Source organism: Natator depressus, chromosome 8, assembly GCF_965152275.1.
Source record: "Natator depressus isolate rNatDep1 chromosome 8, rNatDep2.hap1, whole genome shotgun sequence".
Taxonomy (NCBI): Eukaryota; Metazoa; Chordata; order Testudines; family Cheloniidae; genus Natator; species Natator depressus.
In genome coordinates this window covers 72284725-72301037 of record NC_134241.1, presented here as the reverse complement: position 1 = coordinate 72301037, position 16313 = coordinate 72284725, and the positions used below count along the sequence as shown (strand labels likewise).

General features: G+C 39.7%; 2 protein-coding genes across 2 annotated transcripts in view; one reads left to right on the top strand and one right to left on the bottom strand.

The window, feature by feature from the left end:
* SLC44A3 (solute carrier family 44 member 3) overlaps positions 1 to 261 on the top strand; it is a 73389-nt gene extending 73128 nt beyond the window's left edge. Inside the window, exon 16 of the mRNA XM_074961294.1 lies at positions 158 to 261. The gene's annotated coding sequence lies outside the window, so the exon portion shown is untranslated. The remainder of the gene's footprint in view (positions 1 to 157) is intronic.
* A 5620-nt stretch (positions 262 to 5881) lies between these two features.
* The window catches only part of CNN3 (calponin 3), a 52139-nt gene continuing 41707 nt past the window's right edge, over positions 5882 to 16313 (bottom strand). The window contains exons 2-7 of the mRNA XM_074961295.1: positions 13545 to 13666; positions 13004 to 13070; positions 11071 to 11208; positions 9591 to 9707; positions 7651 to 7797; positions 5882 to 6992 (exon numbers count right to left, since the gene is read on the bottom strand). Coding sequence (XP_074817396.1) covers positions 6645 to 6992; positions 7651 to 7797; positions 9591 to 9707; positions 11071 to 11208; positions 13004 to 13070; positions 13545 to 13666 — 939 coding nt within the window. The 3' untranslated portion in view covers positions 5882 to 6644. The remainder of the gene's footprint in view (positions 6993 to 7650; positions 7798 to 9590; positions 9708 to 11070; positions 11209 to 13003; positions 13071 to 13544; positions 13667 to 16313) is intronic.

The following is a 16313-nucleotide window of genomic DNA, read 5'->3' as shown; positions in this document are numbered from 1 at the left end:
CATTTCTTTCTTTTGGGAGGAAATTGGAAAAGATTTCAAAAGATCAGGATATTATAGTGAGTTTTTTGAATTCACTTAGATCTAGATCTGATGTTGGTATTTACTGAGTGCTACACAATCCTTTCTCTCCCCTCCCCCCCCCCCCTTTCTTCCCCAGAGCTGCTTTAACTTCCTGTTTGAGGGCAGTATTGAGTGGGAGACCAGAAGGTGTCTCTAGCAGAAATATACAGGCAGTACAGATGGTTTCAGTCTATGAGCTGGAACATTTCTGCAGGTAAGAGAAAGTTCCTGTCTTTGCTGCCCTAAAGAACAAACTCAGAGATGGAGGAGGACAGTTTGTTTAGTAACTGAGGAAATATCAGAGGCAGCAAAGGCAATTGGTGGCAATTCTCTTGTCTTCTAATAAAAATTGGTGAGACCATTCCACTGAAATCTATGGATTCTTCCCCCTCCTCCCCCCACCACGTGAAAAGGAGACTTAGACATTTCTGTGTCAGCATTTCCTTATTTCCCACCTTTTCAGCCAGACATTAACACTCTCTGTAGGTTTGGGGATCCATTCAGGGGAGGGGAGCACGCAGTGGGTGGGATCATCCCCAGAGGCTGTATATAAGGGATTGCAGGGATGGCCACTAGCTGTGAAAGCCCTACTGCTACTGGGGTGGTCAGAGACACAGGTCCTCTATGAGGATGGACACAGTTTCCTGCTTGTCCCAGGAGAACTTAAGGTTTGGGGGCAGGCCCTGCAGCCTTTTCCATGTGGGCAGCAAGCCCGGCCTGAAAACCCATGCACTGGGGAGAAAATTCCACAAGGGAAATACCATGGAGATTTCTTCCCCTTTAGCCCCCTACTGAGGTTCTTCCCTTGGGACAGGGCAATTGGGTCCAGCGTTGGGAGAGTTTAGTACAGTAGAACCTCACAGTTATGAACACCTTGGGAATGGAGGAGGTTTGTAACTCTGAACAAAATGTTATGGTTGTTTTTTCAAAAGTTTACAGCTGAACATTGATTTAATACATCTTTGAAACTTTACTATGAAGAAGAAAAATGCTGCTTTCCCTTAATTTTTTAGTAGTTTACAATTAACACAGTACTCTACTGTATTTGCTTTTTGTGTCTGTCTGTCTGTCTCTCTCTGCCGCTGCCTGATTGTGCACTTCTGGTTCCAAACGATGTGTGTGGTTGACTGGTCAGTTTGTAACTCTGGTGATCATAATTCTGAGGTTCTGCTGTAAAAGGAGAATGACCCAAGTGGCACATAGCTCAGCCAGACACTGTGAAAACTTCTCCAGTCATGTCTATACCTATGTTCAGCAGAAGTATATCAAACTATGCTGGTATTTTGTGAGGCGGACTAAAATTAGTTCATTTACTTCACTTCTGGCTCCCAGAAGTGAATTCCTACTATGTGAGAGCCTTCCCCTACTAATAGCTGCTCTATCCAATTGGCAAAGACAAAGGCTAACAGACTTTCTCACCTATCTTTGATAAGATATCGTTAATGATTCATTTGTATTCTATCTTTGTCTCTTTGAGTATCTACCCTACCTTTAGATGGTGTCAGGACAACTTATATAGGGTTAGTCCTGTGACCTAATGTCCTCATTGTTAAATCAGCAGCCTTCAGGCCAAACAGAGGTCAGCGTGTACTATACTTCACCCACTCAAGAGTCCTTCCTAATTAAACAGCACAGACTTATTTTAAAGGTACATAATCATCTTGAAAATAGTCCTTGACTGAAAACTTAGTGGCCATGATAGATGCAAGCAACCCCTAGTATGACTATAACTTAAAGAAGTTGATAGATTTTTTTTCTGTCATGTAAGTTTGTTGTGTGCATTTAATAGCACTTTATGTCTAATCAGTTTCTCTGTTGCTGAAAAGACTTCTAAACACCAATAGGAAAGTAGAAAATCATTTATAAAATTTTATTTTACAAGAAATTTAAAAATAGAAAAAACCTTATGACCTCCCACTTAAAAGATGCTATGTCAGAAACTGGAGTATAGTTTATAATGGTAAATTTAAAGCCGTGCAGGGACCTTAAAGCCAAAGAAAAGGAGACATGATGTTTAAGTACAGTATCTTCCATAGTTGTTTGCAGTGGAGTTGTAGCCATATTGGTCCCAGGATGTATGAGAGACAAGATGGATGAGGTGGTAATTTATTAGACCAACTTCTGTTGGTAGAAGGTACAAGCTTTCGAGCAGTGCAGAGGTGGTCTTCTTCAGAACCTGAAGAGCTCTGTCTAGCTTGAAAGCTTGTACCTTCCACCAACAGAAGTTGGTTCAATAAAAGATACCATTTTACCTATCTTGTGTACATTCCTATTTTAAAAAATTGAGTGCTCTAACCCCTACCAAAATTCAGAAAATCTTAAGACTTCAGAAACCTGATAAGTATCCATGGCCATTCAGTATCCTACCAAACAACATATCGTTTCTTCAAAAGAGAGTCCTGGATTTTCAGTTCTTGTCTTATAATAATGTGTATAGTCCCTTAAACTTGTACAGTGTTATTACAAAGGAAAGATTTTTCCTTACCCTGAAGAACTTGAGTATGTTAAGAAAATGTGTGGATGGATTACTGACTAGCTACCTTCTCTCACTCCAATATGTTGGAGGACAGTTAAGCTATATTGCATTTAATTCCCAGACTAAGCTAACAGTAGTCCTCTATCATTGTTTCATCTCCATGTTCTCCCACATACGTCTTTTAATGGTTTCCTATTGTTTGAGTTTTTGGTTTATGTTATGCATTGTGTCATCTTTCCATGGCTACATCTGCTAGAAGTGGGAAAGGAAGAACAATTCTAGAGATTAAGCATTTAAATAGGAACATGAGCTTTTGTGTGAAAGATACACTTCCCGAATACGTTTAACTACATCTCTTTCAAAGAATGCCTAATTGATCATTTTCAAAGGTACTTTAGAGCACTTGAATATCAAATGTTGTCAGGTGCAACTGCCAACTTAATGCCTTTAGTCTTTTGATGTCCTGTATTCCGTTGCCTTTACTTACTTTTCACCATTTATGCTGTTTACATGTTGCTGTAAAACTAGGTTGGTCAGTTTCATTTTTTGCAGGCTCTTAAAAGTAAAATCTGATCCCGATATGTCTTGACTCTCCATTCCTCTGATCTGCTACATTAAAAGGCAGGACCAAACCTGTTGCGGGTGGCTAGAGTGGGGTTGGGCTTCCCTTCTAAAGAACTCTTCAGAGAGACCACTTCCAAAAGGACTATCTTAAGAATTGATAAACAAGTTATAACAACATTCCTTTAATTTTATCAGTCTACAGAGCATAATGGAGTCAGATTAAGAATTAAATCACAAAGTTAGGAGGGTATCAGTTACTGCTGAAGAATAGCTTTTTCCTCAATGCAAGGCCCATGCTGCTAAAGGGAATTTCCATGAGTCTGGATGAGTAAGGGCCTTGACTCAATAAGTCTTTCTAGAATGGTAGAGGGAAGGAAGGTGTGTTTTGAAAAACACACCTTCTCATCTAAGACCAGCTTTAAGACATTGTGGTGAAGGCTGCAATGCCACTGCCGTTACAGTACCTTTTCTGTAAACAAAGGTCTTTTTAAAATTTGGCAGTTGACAGGCACTCACACTTCATAGTGGGGAACTTTAAAATCAGAAGGGATGTTGCAGGTAAGAATCTGTACTGGAGTCTGTTTCGGATGTACAGCACTAGTCTGGTATGTACAGGTCTGCCACATGGAAGTCATGAGCATGACAGTACAGCATTAAGTGACTGACATCAGGATTAGTGTATTAATCAATTTTAGTGTATTTCAAAGTACATGAATTTGAAATACAATTGTACACAAAGCATGGGCTTTTAAGAAAACAGGTAATGACATTTGTGACTGTATGTATGTACCAATTAGTTAGTTGGTACGAAATTTATAGTTTATTTTTAAGCACTATGTGGGTATTCCCTCATGCCTAGTGTGGACTGTCCACTAAATTCAGAGTCATGATACCTTAAACTACTGAAAAATGAAAACTTGTGTTTATAGATTGAGGAAAGTGATTTGCATATTACATGCTAATTAACTTGTTCCCTGTTGCATCATAATGGGGAAAATAATTATATGTATTTGAGTCTGATCCTGTACTATTGACTTCAGTTGGACCAGGATTGTGGTCCTAATGAGCAAGGTAAGTTTATTTAAAAAAAAAAAAAAAAAAAAAGCAAGCTCCAGGAAACTAATCCATATGACATAACTGACATAGTAGTCATAATACTGCTTTTAAGCATTTTGTTTAACATGATAGGTGGGCACTGAGATGAATGACTTTCAAAGGGATTGAACTCCTATGCTGTCTTATACAGAACTAACTGCAGTAAAAATATAGTTCACAGGTTTGATGGACAGTTCTTTTCCTCCCTTAATATGTGAAATGGTTATTTTTAATTCTGTTGACTCAAGCAGCGACTTCAGGATGATTTGTTAGACATAAATAGCTAAGCTAGGGTCATCGGGCCAGCTGAAAATGTCTGATATCAAACCATATCAAAAGCAAACAGCAGGAACTTGGTAACAAACAAGCAGTTTATCTGTCTTCCTCAAGGAAGGGCCCTTCACAAGCTCAGGCTGCTAGCTATTAGCATGACTCTTTAAGTACTCACATCAAAGACCCCATCTACAGTTTTTTAACTGTCCCCCTTCCACTGCTAATGTTAGCACAGCCTTGTTAGCATCCCTGGGAGCCCTAGTGTTAGGCTATTGTTAAAGTGGTTAGAGAAGGCAAATAAGATAGGCCTGGTCTACAGCTACCTTGCTCAGGGGTTTTAAAAATCCACAGCCCTGAGCAACAGTTTGGCCAACCTAACCCCTGGTGTAGATGGTGCTAGGTTGATGGAAGAGGTGGATTACCTACGCCAACAATAGGCAAAGCCTTTCTGTCATCATAAGTATGTCTACACTGAAATGCTAATGCTAAACCTTTCTGTCATCATAAGTATGTCTACACTGATGCCACTGTAGCGTTTCAAGTGTAGACAAACCCTTAGTGTTGCTTCTCAGTAGTCTACACAGAGGGAGACAGCCTTCTGTTCCACTCACAAATAATGCCCTTTTTTTTTTTGTTTGCTGGCAGCTGCCTAAGATTTGTATGCTTGTAGTTTTTGAATGCTACACTTAATGCTCTGGCAACTTGTTAAGCATTAGTTGAAACACCACCTCTGAGTAGCAGATATAGTATGAATGTACATGCTGCCATGTCAAGGGTATAGGCCAAAGCAGAGGCTCTGTTGTAATTCTGCAACTCCTCATTGTGTTGAGAAATGAACTCTCCTATTCCCAAATTGTAAGATTCTGGATTTTGTAATTGCATTTTCATCATAAACTGCTATTCTCCCCTCCACAGATTATTCTCACAGGGGTCAATACAAACTCCATGTTTCAAGTTGAGGTCTGCTTCATACCTAGAGGTGTCTGGGGGAATGAGCGAGGGTAAGCAGAGCAGATTCCTGCAGAATGTGCAGTTAGACAATATTCCTCTCAACATTAGGGAGGACCACCTAGTGAAACCCTACAGATGCTCCACCCAGTAGCTCATGGGATTGGAGAGAGTATTCTCTTCTTCTGTATGCTGCTCCCAGTTGGGATCTGCAGGGGCAGGGGATCCCCTCCCTTTCTAGGACTCTAATGTTGAAAAGAACATTTCATACTCTGGCCTGACACAGATCCTCTAGAATTTTTTTCAGAACCATTCTCAGAATTTTTTTCAGAACATTTCCTGAGCTGTGGGGGTTCTAGATTACCCTGAGATAGCCAAGAATAAGATTTGGGAATAATTTCTGTGGTAACTAATGTTCTAAGCATAGTAATGTAATAAATAAATGAGACATCAAAGTCATGCACCTTCAAGAAAAAAAAATATTTATAAAAATACAATGGGATCAGTTTATGATGAGAAATGTGGCAATAAATACAGTTCAAGGAAGAAAAAGCATTTCTACATGGATATATTATGGCACATACAATAAAAATAAATGCACCATCAAAACATGGGACTTCTGTGGGCTCAAGGACTTTGTACAAGCTCCCTTTTTAGTAAGACAACTATTCTAGGAGTTTGGTCAGTTTAGATAATGGAATGAATACACAATCACAAATGCACATTTATCCTCTCTACTGTCTGACTTTAAAAAAGCAAACCATACTGCAGAAATAAAGTAATTATTTACTAATATACTGCAGCTTAACTTTTAGCATTTAACATAAGCATGGAAGTCTTTTCAATGTTCCATGCAGAAATTAGGTAAGTACTAAATAAGTAAAAGGAGGGGTGGATGTGGTGTGTAAATACCTATTTAAGTAGGGGATTGTGAAGATGCATAGATCTTTATTAAAAGAATTGGCTGTACAAGAGTACTCCCCTTTCACAGTATTCCTTTTTACTTCAGATGCAGTTATTGGTTATGCTGTAGACTACAACTGTTACAGCACTAAAGGCAACTAGAAGAGGGAAAAGGCAGAGAAAGGAAAAAGGAATGTATGTAAGGCAATCTTTCTTTAAGAACATTAAGCATAGTGTGTAGGAAGACGGGTAACAATTCCACAAGGCTAGTTTTGTGTTTACTGAATAAAATAATGGACTAATATACTGAGCATGTGATTCAGATCTAATAATCAACGCCCTGGTCACTGTACTGACCATGGTAATCTCTTTGATAGTCATCCTGGTACTCGCCATGATAGTCATCTGGATATTCTGCCTGATAATCACTATCGCTGATTTCTGACCCATTAGTTCCTGTTCCTTGGCTTCCATTATGAATTACAGGTTCTGTTGGAGCAGCACAATATTTCGGGTCATACACTTGTCGTCCAAGCCCATACACGCTCATTCCCTTCTGGGAAGCCACTTTGTTAGTACCCATTTGTAGTGAAATAGTAGAGTTGTCCACTGGCTGTAATGTGAGCTTCTGGTCATAAATATCTCTTCTGGTGCCTGGTGCCAGCATCCCAGCCTAGTGATACAGGATAATAAAGTAAGCATTATGGTAAGGATACTCTAAAATTCAGTTAAGAATCCTGACAATGAATTTCACTGAGTTCTGTATGTACAGCATCCACTTGTACAAGCTGAATGGAAAAAGTGACTTAAAATACAATAATATTACAGGACCAACAGTTAACACCTACTAAACACAGCAGTGAAAAAAGTTAAGCTATAGCTCTACAACCCCTAGTGGGAAGGCCCTGCTGAGAAGCCCAGCATGCCCCCCTTTTGGATGTTGCAAAGGGGATGGTGGACATTCAACCAGGATACTGCCCAGGGAGCTGTCTTTTGTTTTGGTTTTGGCTAGTGAGTATGTGAAATGAAGTTTCCCCTTACTTTTCTGACAATACAGCCAGAAAAAGGGGCTGGCTGTAGGCACTGTTTTTTGTTCCCTCTAGTTCTTTTCAGGAGGAAGTAGATCATGTGCCCACAAGAGACTCAGCTCTTGAATCATTGGAAGGAAGCACTACTGGTATTGTGCCCTCACAAGGTCTCAGCTGAAGACTTCCTTAGCAAGATGCAGATCCACCCCTTCAGCCTGTCACTATCTGCCTGCCCCCTGGAGTGTTGCAGTGTCATGACAATAGCTGATTTTGAAATACTGTATCACATGTAACCTTGCTTACCTGACTGGCCCCTTTGTTGGTACCCATCTGTAGGCTAATTGTTGTCTGGTCAAATGGTTTATCAGTTTGCATTTTTGGATCATAGAGATGCCTTCTGGTCCCATAAGCAGTCATACCTGCCTGGCTGGCACACTTGTTGGTTCCCATCTTCATAAAAACACAAAAAAGGGTGATATAGCAACTCAAGGAGACCTAGTCCAAGAACAGAGATCCAAACAACAATTGCATTGGTTGGACCTTAACATAGAGAAAGCAGTTACAGCTTAGCCATTGACCTTAATGTTCACTTCTAAACAGATACTGAGCTTCTCTTGAGCAAAGAATGACAAATAATCCAATGCCATATTTCAATGGCTATGTCCAATAGGGTGCTGATTAGAGAGAGAAACCTAATTTCATTTTGTGCACTAATGCATATTTTAGCCATATAGTCTATGATGGAAAGGCTAATTCATATCATATTACAGTAAAACCTCAGAGTTATGAACACCTGAGTTACGAACTGACCAGCCAACTACACACCTCATTTGGAATCGGAAGTACGCAATCAGGTAGTATCAGAGAAAAAAGCAAATACAGTACTGTGTTAAACGTAAACTACTAAAAAAGGGAAAGTTTAAAAAAAAAAAAAGGGACAAGGCAAAGAAACTGCTTGTTTCATTTAAATTAAGATAGTTAAAAGCAGCATTTTTCTTCTGCATAGTAAATTTTCAAAGCAGTATTAAGTGAGTTGTAAACTTTTGAAAGAACAACCATAATGTTTTGTTCAGAGTTACAAACAACCTCCAATCCCAAGGTGTTCGTAACTGAGGTTCTACTGTACTTGCAGTTGTGTGGTACAACAAATTAACGTTTGATGCTATTGTCTTATTCTGATTGATTAGCACAGAAAATGGAAAGAACAGACCCCTCAAAATTCAAAGTAGCACTGCATCCAGCAAGCTTTTAACTTGCTTCTAAACCACTATTTTTTGGGATAGAGAAACAATGTTTACAAGAACCATTAAGCCCACTTCTGTATCCCTATTATATTTAGGCCTGGCAGAATTCTATTTTTTATAGTTTTGACAGATCAATGTTTATTTTTAAGCATGATCATTGGTTTTAAATATTCAGTTGTGTAAAATTATAGGTTATGCATTTTTTTTTCATTTTTGCCAATTTAAATTTTCACAGTTGCAGGAACATATGGGGAGATGAAAGGGGTCACTGAATAATTATTTAATGATAGCAGATGCTGCAATTCAAAAAGTTTAAAGCTACCTAAACAGCACCCCCTGTTCCAGCTCTTCTAATGCTGGTAAAATAACATGTTTTATAAACAGTAAGGTGGGACTCAAGTTCTCAAACAGCATTTTTCTTTCTTTGCTCATTTGTACATTTTCATGAGTAGGAATGGAAATATTTTTTATCTACTTGTGTGTGTACAGTGAAATTAACATTTACTGACAAATATCTAATTCTACTAAGCCTAATTTAGAGATTCTTCCTCTACTGTAAACTCCTTTCACTGACTGTCACTCAATTTTAGAAATCCTATCAATTGTTTACAAGGACAGAAAACAAACCGCACACTAACAGCAGAAAGAAAACTTGTTCTAGGTGAGAAACCAGCAACCCATTTTAGGGCTCGTCTACATAAACAGCACACAGCAAGCTGCGGTATAAATCTACCTCATGCGAGCCTGCTGCTGGATACTACAAAGTGCACTAGAGAACTTGTAGTTTGCAATGGCAATGTCCACATGGACAGTTTGTACATAGCAGGCTAGCGTGTGGTAGATTTAGATTTGCCATGCACTAAATGCTCATATAGACAAGCCCTTAAGTGAATACCACTTTACAATCAATTGCTTTTTCAAACAGCAAATTATCTATCACATTTGAGGATGGTTTCTCAATTTGGTTTATCATACACAAAACTTTAATCTCATGCTTACCTGCAGGCCAATTACACTTTGGCCAGCTTTTAGTTTTCCTGCATCAAAACTCCTTGCTTGCTTTTCTGCATATTTGACACCAATATCAATTGTGGTATGGAATCCTTTGGTTTTTGCCTAAGTAGAAATAAGTCATTCAAAAAGTGAACACTCACTTTTCAAATCATACTTCTTGCCACTAGAACTTCTTGAAGGAATTACACCCCATCCACGGACAGCAGGCTAAGCTTTTCAAAAGTGACTAATAGGTGAGTGCCTCAACTTTTGGGTCCCAAATTTAAGATGCCTTATGTGGGCCTGATTTTCAGAAAGTGCTGCATCGCTGTACTCTGAAAATCAGTCCCTTTAAGGTGTCACTATGGGAACTAAAAAACCACCACCTAAAATCATTAGTCACTTCTTTAAAATATTGGCCAGCAAGTTTTTGATTTGCTTGAAAAGAGAAAGTATTACTTGACAAAGTCTTACATTTAGTATAAAGAAAAGGAATACTAGTGGCACCTTAGAGACTAACCAATTTATTTGAGCATGAGCTTTCGTGAGCTACAGCTCACTTCATTGGATGCATCCGATGAAGTGAGCCGTAGCTCATGAAAACTTATGCTCAAATAAATTGGTTAGTCTCTAAGGTGCCACAAGTACTCCTTTTCTTTTTGCGAATACAGACTAACACGGCTGCTACTCTGAAACCTTACATTTAGTATGTATATTTTCTAATATTCAACTACAGTCATCCTGTACAATGAGGTAAGTGTTCTTTGGCACGATTTTTTCTACTGGTTACATAGCCAACCACAATAGTAATTATTCATATAGCCTTGTGAAATTCAAAAGGAGTAATACATGTGATTCATTGGTCGTATTCACCCTGAAAAAACCATGGGCTGGGGAGGGTCTAAAGATATTAAGGATTCTGAGGTTAACCTCCACATTCTCAGACTTCTCCTCTAGTGAATGGGGTTTGGCTGCTGTGTGTGTTCTGAGTACAAGATCTTCCTACCTCACAGACCTAGGACATCCCCAGTCCACAGAAAAAACATTGTCCTGTACGGACGCTAACCCTCTTGGCTTCTGCTCCCTGCAAGAATAGCTTTAGTATATATCAAGCCCCCACCATTAGCAAAGTTACTCTGTGGCTGCTCAACAGCTGTTGTGGAGAAGATTTAGCATGAGTTAATACTGTGTCAAACTCCTTCCTGGGTTGTCACATGTAAACAGGGGACTATGCTGTTAAAGACAGCACTTTCATAATCCCAACCCTCTCTTACCCACAATCCTTGTACCCCCTACCTTGACAAGGGAGAAACCAAGGCACCCAAAGTGTGGCTTCTGCAGGACCCGGGGGGGAGAGAGCAGCATACCAGAAGGACTTGCCTGCCAAGTGTTCTACGCTTATGAGTGGAAGGAATGATTCTGGCCAATGCATGGATTTCTACCAGTTCAGTGTGGTACAGTATATTCTGTGTAGATAAATACTTACCAGACCAGCTAGTGCCACAAGTGAAGTCTGAACTTGGGTCATGTTCCCATTCTCATAAAGATCGTTTGCTTCAAAAATATCATGTGGCTTCATACCATAGACTTGGATGGCTTTGATAAAATTCCCAATGTTCTCCAACTGAAAAATAAAACATGTCGAGGCAAATGTTTCATTTTGGAAAATATTTATAGCTTCAAAAGTACAGTAGGAACTTTGACAAGCTCCCTGCCTTGAAGGCTTTAGCCAAGATGTAATACAGATGGGACACAACGTAGAGCAAAGTAAATGGGTGGTAAAGCTTAACATAACAATCATTCATTCTGCATCTGGATTTTTTGTTTTGTACATAGAACTGCTATACCCGATCGGACTCGGGGTCCATCTAGTCTGGCCGCTGTCTCCAACAGTGGCTAGTGGCTGACATCCCTAGCAGATGTCTTTGACAAGGCACTACACAGCATCTGTCTGTTTTCCCCAGAGATGTTCTAGTTTAAATCAGTGGTTCTCAACCAGGGATATGCATACCTCTGGGGGTACGCTGAGGTCTTCTAGGGGGAACATCAACTCATCTAGATATTTGCCTAGTTTTACAACAGGCTACATACAAAGTACAAGCGAAGTCACTACAAACTAAAATTTCATACAATGATTTGTTTATACTGCTCTATATACTAGACACTGAAATGTAAGTACAATATTTATATTCCAGTTGATTTATTTTATAATTATATTGTAAAAATGAGAAAGGCAAGCAATTTTTTCAGCAATAGAAATACATGTGTCACAGCACACCTATGTCTGATTTTGTAAGCAAGGTGAAACTTGGGGGTTTGCAAGACAGTTCAGACTCATGAAAGGGGTACAGTAGTCTGGAAAGGTTGAGAGCCACTGGTTTCAATAATACCCCTCCCCCTGCAAAAAAAAAGTCAAATTTCTGTGCCAACAGTCTAGTTCCACGGAGTTGTGTTATAAAATACTTTTTTGAAGGAAGAACTACAATTTATAGAAATTATGGAATAACGGGTGTGTTTCAGAAGGCACTTAATGTCCAACGTAACTTAAACTGGTCCATTAATAACCTGTCAAATGTGAAATACCTGTTTTTACTGTGCATCTTACTGTTGACTCACTGGGACATATTCAGCCTAACTTCAGGTACTATTTATTAGTTGTTTTTGGGTAGTGCCTCTAGGTCCCAGTCAGGATGAGGGGGGTTGCATAGAGCATAAGTAAGGACTAAATTTGGCCTTTTCTTTCAGAGGCATGACAGAAGAACTGTTCTTAAGGCTGTTTAGTTTAGACCAGTCCTAGACCATTTACAAGGGACTATCAAGCATAACTTGTCTTGTGTACTAGACAGACCAATCCTTATGTACAAAAACAAATTTGTAGCCTAATTTAAATTTTAATCTGGATATCGGAGATACAATTACTGCTTGTGCATTTTGCCATTTTAATCTTTTTTTGAGTTATATACCAATATTTCGTCCAACACCGCTTAAAAAAAGCGTAATGAAAGGATTTCAGTGGTATTTATTCCTATTTTGCAGAATGACATTTCATGCAATAACCTTGAACAGTATGGCATACAGGGCTGTTAACTTCATATGGCATAGACTGTGGTATCTAGCAGCTTTGGCTGGGTGGAAAGTTCTAGTTAAAAGTTTAACTAAGACAGACATTTTAAAAATCTTTCCTCCTAAGGAAGTAGTCTTGCTATTTGTCTAATACCTGAAATTTCTGCTAGTAATTAAAGCTGCTATTAAACATTTGTACTGAAGTAGCATTTAGAGGACAACCAAGTCTACCCATTTGCTTAAGACTTCATACACATAGTTAATCAACCACTGGAAAGATTTAAGTAAAGAGGCAGTAATATCCCATTCACGTCAGTTCTGGAAACAAAGGAGGTGGGATTTTTTATTTTTTTTACCTGATGCCAATTTAGTTCTGATTGATTGATTTTCTTCACTGATCCTGGCTGCAGTTTGTTTATAAGTCTGGGAAAAAATTAATGAAATGTGTAAATAGTGAATCTCATTTTCACACTATTTGTACAGGCATTATGTAAAAATCTTTATTGTTCATGCTACCATAGACGTAGTGACTTGATGCAAAACATGTCTGGTCCTGGTTAAAAGATTTAGATTTATGTAAAGGGCCTATTTTAGGCTCGAGGAAATCTGATAAGTCTCTTAATTCATACACAAATCCATAAAAATGTGCCAGTTTCATACTGTAGTGTCATATCTCTGATAAATGTTGTTGAAATGCCGGTGATCTGGGTTCAATTCTCAGTCTTTCTTGAGCCCAAGGAAGAGAAAGCAGACATGGAAGCAGACTCTTCCTTGGTAGTAACTGTATTCTGATTATTGAGAACTGTGATATATTCAAAAGGGAGTCCTCAGCTAGTGCTCTCTAGAACCTGGAAAGAGCAAAAACTAACTAAGATAAAAAGAAAATTTGTTTCTTACTCGCATAGGATTATGCCATCCTTTAAGCCCAACTGAAAGTTTGCACCAACGGTCAGCCCCGTAACCTCTTCTATCCAATTGCGTAGATCTTCTTCTGCCTGTGGATCATATTTCAGGGCAATCTGTAATACAAATTAGTTACTTAAAAAGAGATGGCATTGTGCTCTCCCCTGAACTATTTTAGTCCAAATGTAAAGCTAATTTGTATCATAGGATATTCTATAACATTTCTCAGACATACCAGTGTTCTGATAATTTCCCAATGCAGTAGAAATCGGTTAGTCAAGCTCTACAATAGCAGCAAGTGAAATAGCAACATATGAATAAATGTTCTCATCTTATGAGAACAAAGGTTTTTGGATCCTGCACCATGACTGAGATATTAATAGGTGCTGGAACTAAGGGTACAGGGCGGGTGCTGCAGACCTGACTTGAAGTGGTTTCCATTATATACAGGATTTACAGTTTGGTTCAACGGCTCATAGCACCCCCACTATAAAAAGTGTTCCAGCACCATTGGAGATATTGCTCAGATAATGAAGTAGACACTTTTGGCCATTATACAAGTGTTTTATAGGTAACCAAGAAAGGATTAAGTTGGGTTTATGCCCGTTCTTGACTCTATGATTTGTGAAGACTGTAGAGTTGCTGCCTCCTCCCCACATCAATAGAGTTCTCTTGCTTGTCTTTTACCTTAAATATCAGGAATACCAAACCTGGCTTGCTTGAGGATTGTCTGGATGCTTAAGACGGTATGAATTATGAGACCTCATAATTCAACTAAAGGGTCAGCATGCTGACTCATACTTCAGAGGGAGGAAGCCTATGTTATTCTTTGAAGTTAAGAAGGTCTTAACAAAAACAAGGTTTTAAATGGTCTGACTAAATATCCTCCTGACCCTTTCAAATACACAGATTTCACTCTGACATTTGAGGTCATCATTGTATTTGTTTTCTAGTAACCAGAGGCCTTCAGTACAGGCAGAACCAGAATTTCTATTATTAAAAACAACTAGTTAAAACTATCACATAAAAGGCAAAAATCCAATTGTTTTCCTTTGCAGGTCACACTGAAGATCAGTTAAACATTCCTTCCATCTACACCAACAACTTCTTCAGTACTACTAAGGTCTTGCTACACTAGTATAGTTTGTACCAATTCCCCAAACAAAGCAAAGCAATCTATACTGTCAAGAAAACTTTTTTGCCATAATAAGTACTTTTACACTAGAGCAACACAGTTATATCATGTAGGTTTTTTTTTTCTTCATATTTCTAACCAACATAGCTATGCCAGCTAAACTGTGAGATGAGGCTTAAGTGTAACAGCTTCCATGAACAAACATAAGAACAAATTGCCATGACAAACCCAACAGTCAAGTGTAGAAAATAAACCCACAATATTTCTGTTTAATGGAAAGACAATTCAGCTAAAGAATAGAACCAAAACACTACTTAACAAGGAAGTCATACCCACCAGGTAACATATGTTTTTACTTAAGACTTGTCACATTCACTCCTAGACTGCAGCCCCAAAAAAACCTGTGGTCAGAGAGAGACCAGTGACCACTTTGAGAAGGCATGGCACTGATCAGATTGATAGACTACCAGGACTAGAAATGAATGACCACTAAGACTAGAAACAAATACAATCCACAAACATGAACTGCCTAAAACCAAACTAAACACTAATCACATCATTCTGATTAGATCTTGCTGTCTAAGGGGATGTGCATGCAGAATTCATGTCCTGCACAGATTTCTTTGCTTCCCTGCAGAAAAATAACTTCTGACAGGGAAGCCACAAAAGCAGTCACATGCCCCTCCCCAGCAGCACAGACATGTTTCTGGCGCCCAGAGCAGCTGGTGGAGAGAGAAATCACGGCCGGGAGGAGGAGGAAGAGGAGGCTGGTGACTCCTAACCTGCACCAGGTTCAGCTGCTAGTCCCAGCTTGGATGAGGAGAACAAGACTTCCTCTTCCCTTGCAAGGAGCAGCCAGGGCCAGGTTTGGGTCAGACCCACCCTAGAAACCTCTGTACCTACCCCCAATTCCTGCCTCATCGCTCCTCACCTGTGGGTCAGTGGTCACTGTACACTGGGAGCTGCTCCGCTGTCTGCCCAACTCCCACGCATCTGGACCCCCCCATACCCAAATCCCCCCATTGAATCTCATTCCCCCCCCCCCCCTCAGAACTCCCAGATCCAGAGCCCTCACTGCACCCAGACCCCCCCCACCAAGCTCCCCACACAGAACCTTCTCACTCTACACCTGGATCCCCTCACAGCAAGCCCCTTTACACTTGGCTCCTGCCTGCTCATCACCTGGATCAGGGGCCAGGGCTGGGCATGTATATGAGTTTGTCCCTCTTGCTTGCTATCTTGGTGCACCTGGCGCGGAGGGGCCGGACCCTGGGGTGTTTCTGGGACAGGCCTGGCCCTTGCACTGGGTTGGGTGCAGCCTCATCACCGAGTCCACCCGGGGAGGGGGCTGCAGGGTGATCTCCCATCTCCATGCAGCCAGTGACCTGTGCTCCCCACTGCCATGCTGGAGCCTCCACATTTATTTATGGACATAAAATGTGCAGAATTTTACTTTTTTGGTACAGAATTTTCTCAGGAATAAGTCATGAACCAGGACTGTAGTTTTCACTTTTCTCTCATCTAGATTTAGTATAAACTGTCAGATTTTACTCATCTCATTTTCAGCACAAAATGAAAAGTATACAAGTACAATGAACAACCCTGCAGAATAACTGCTGCTCTTGTAA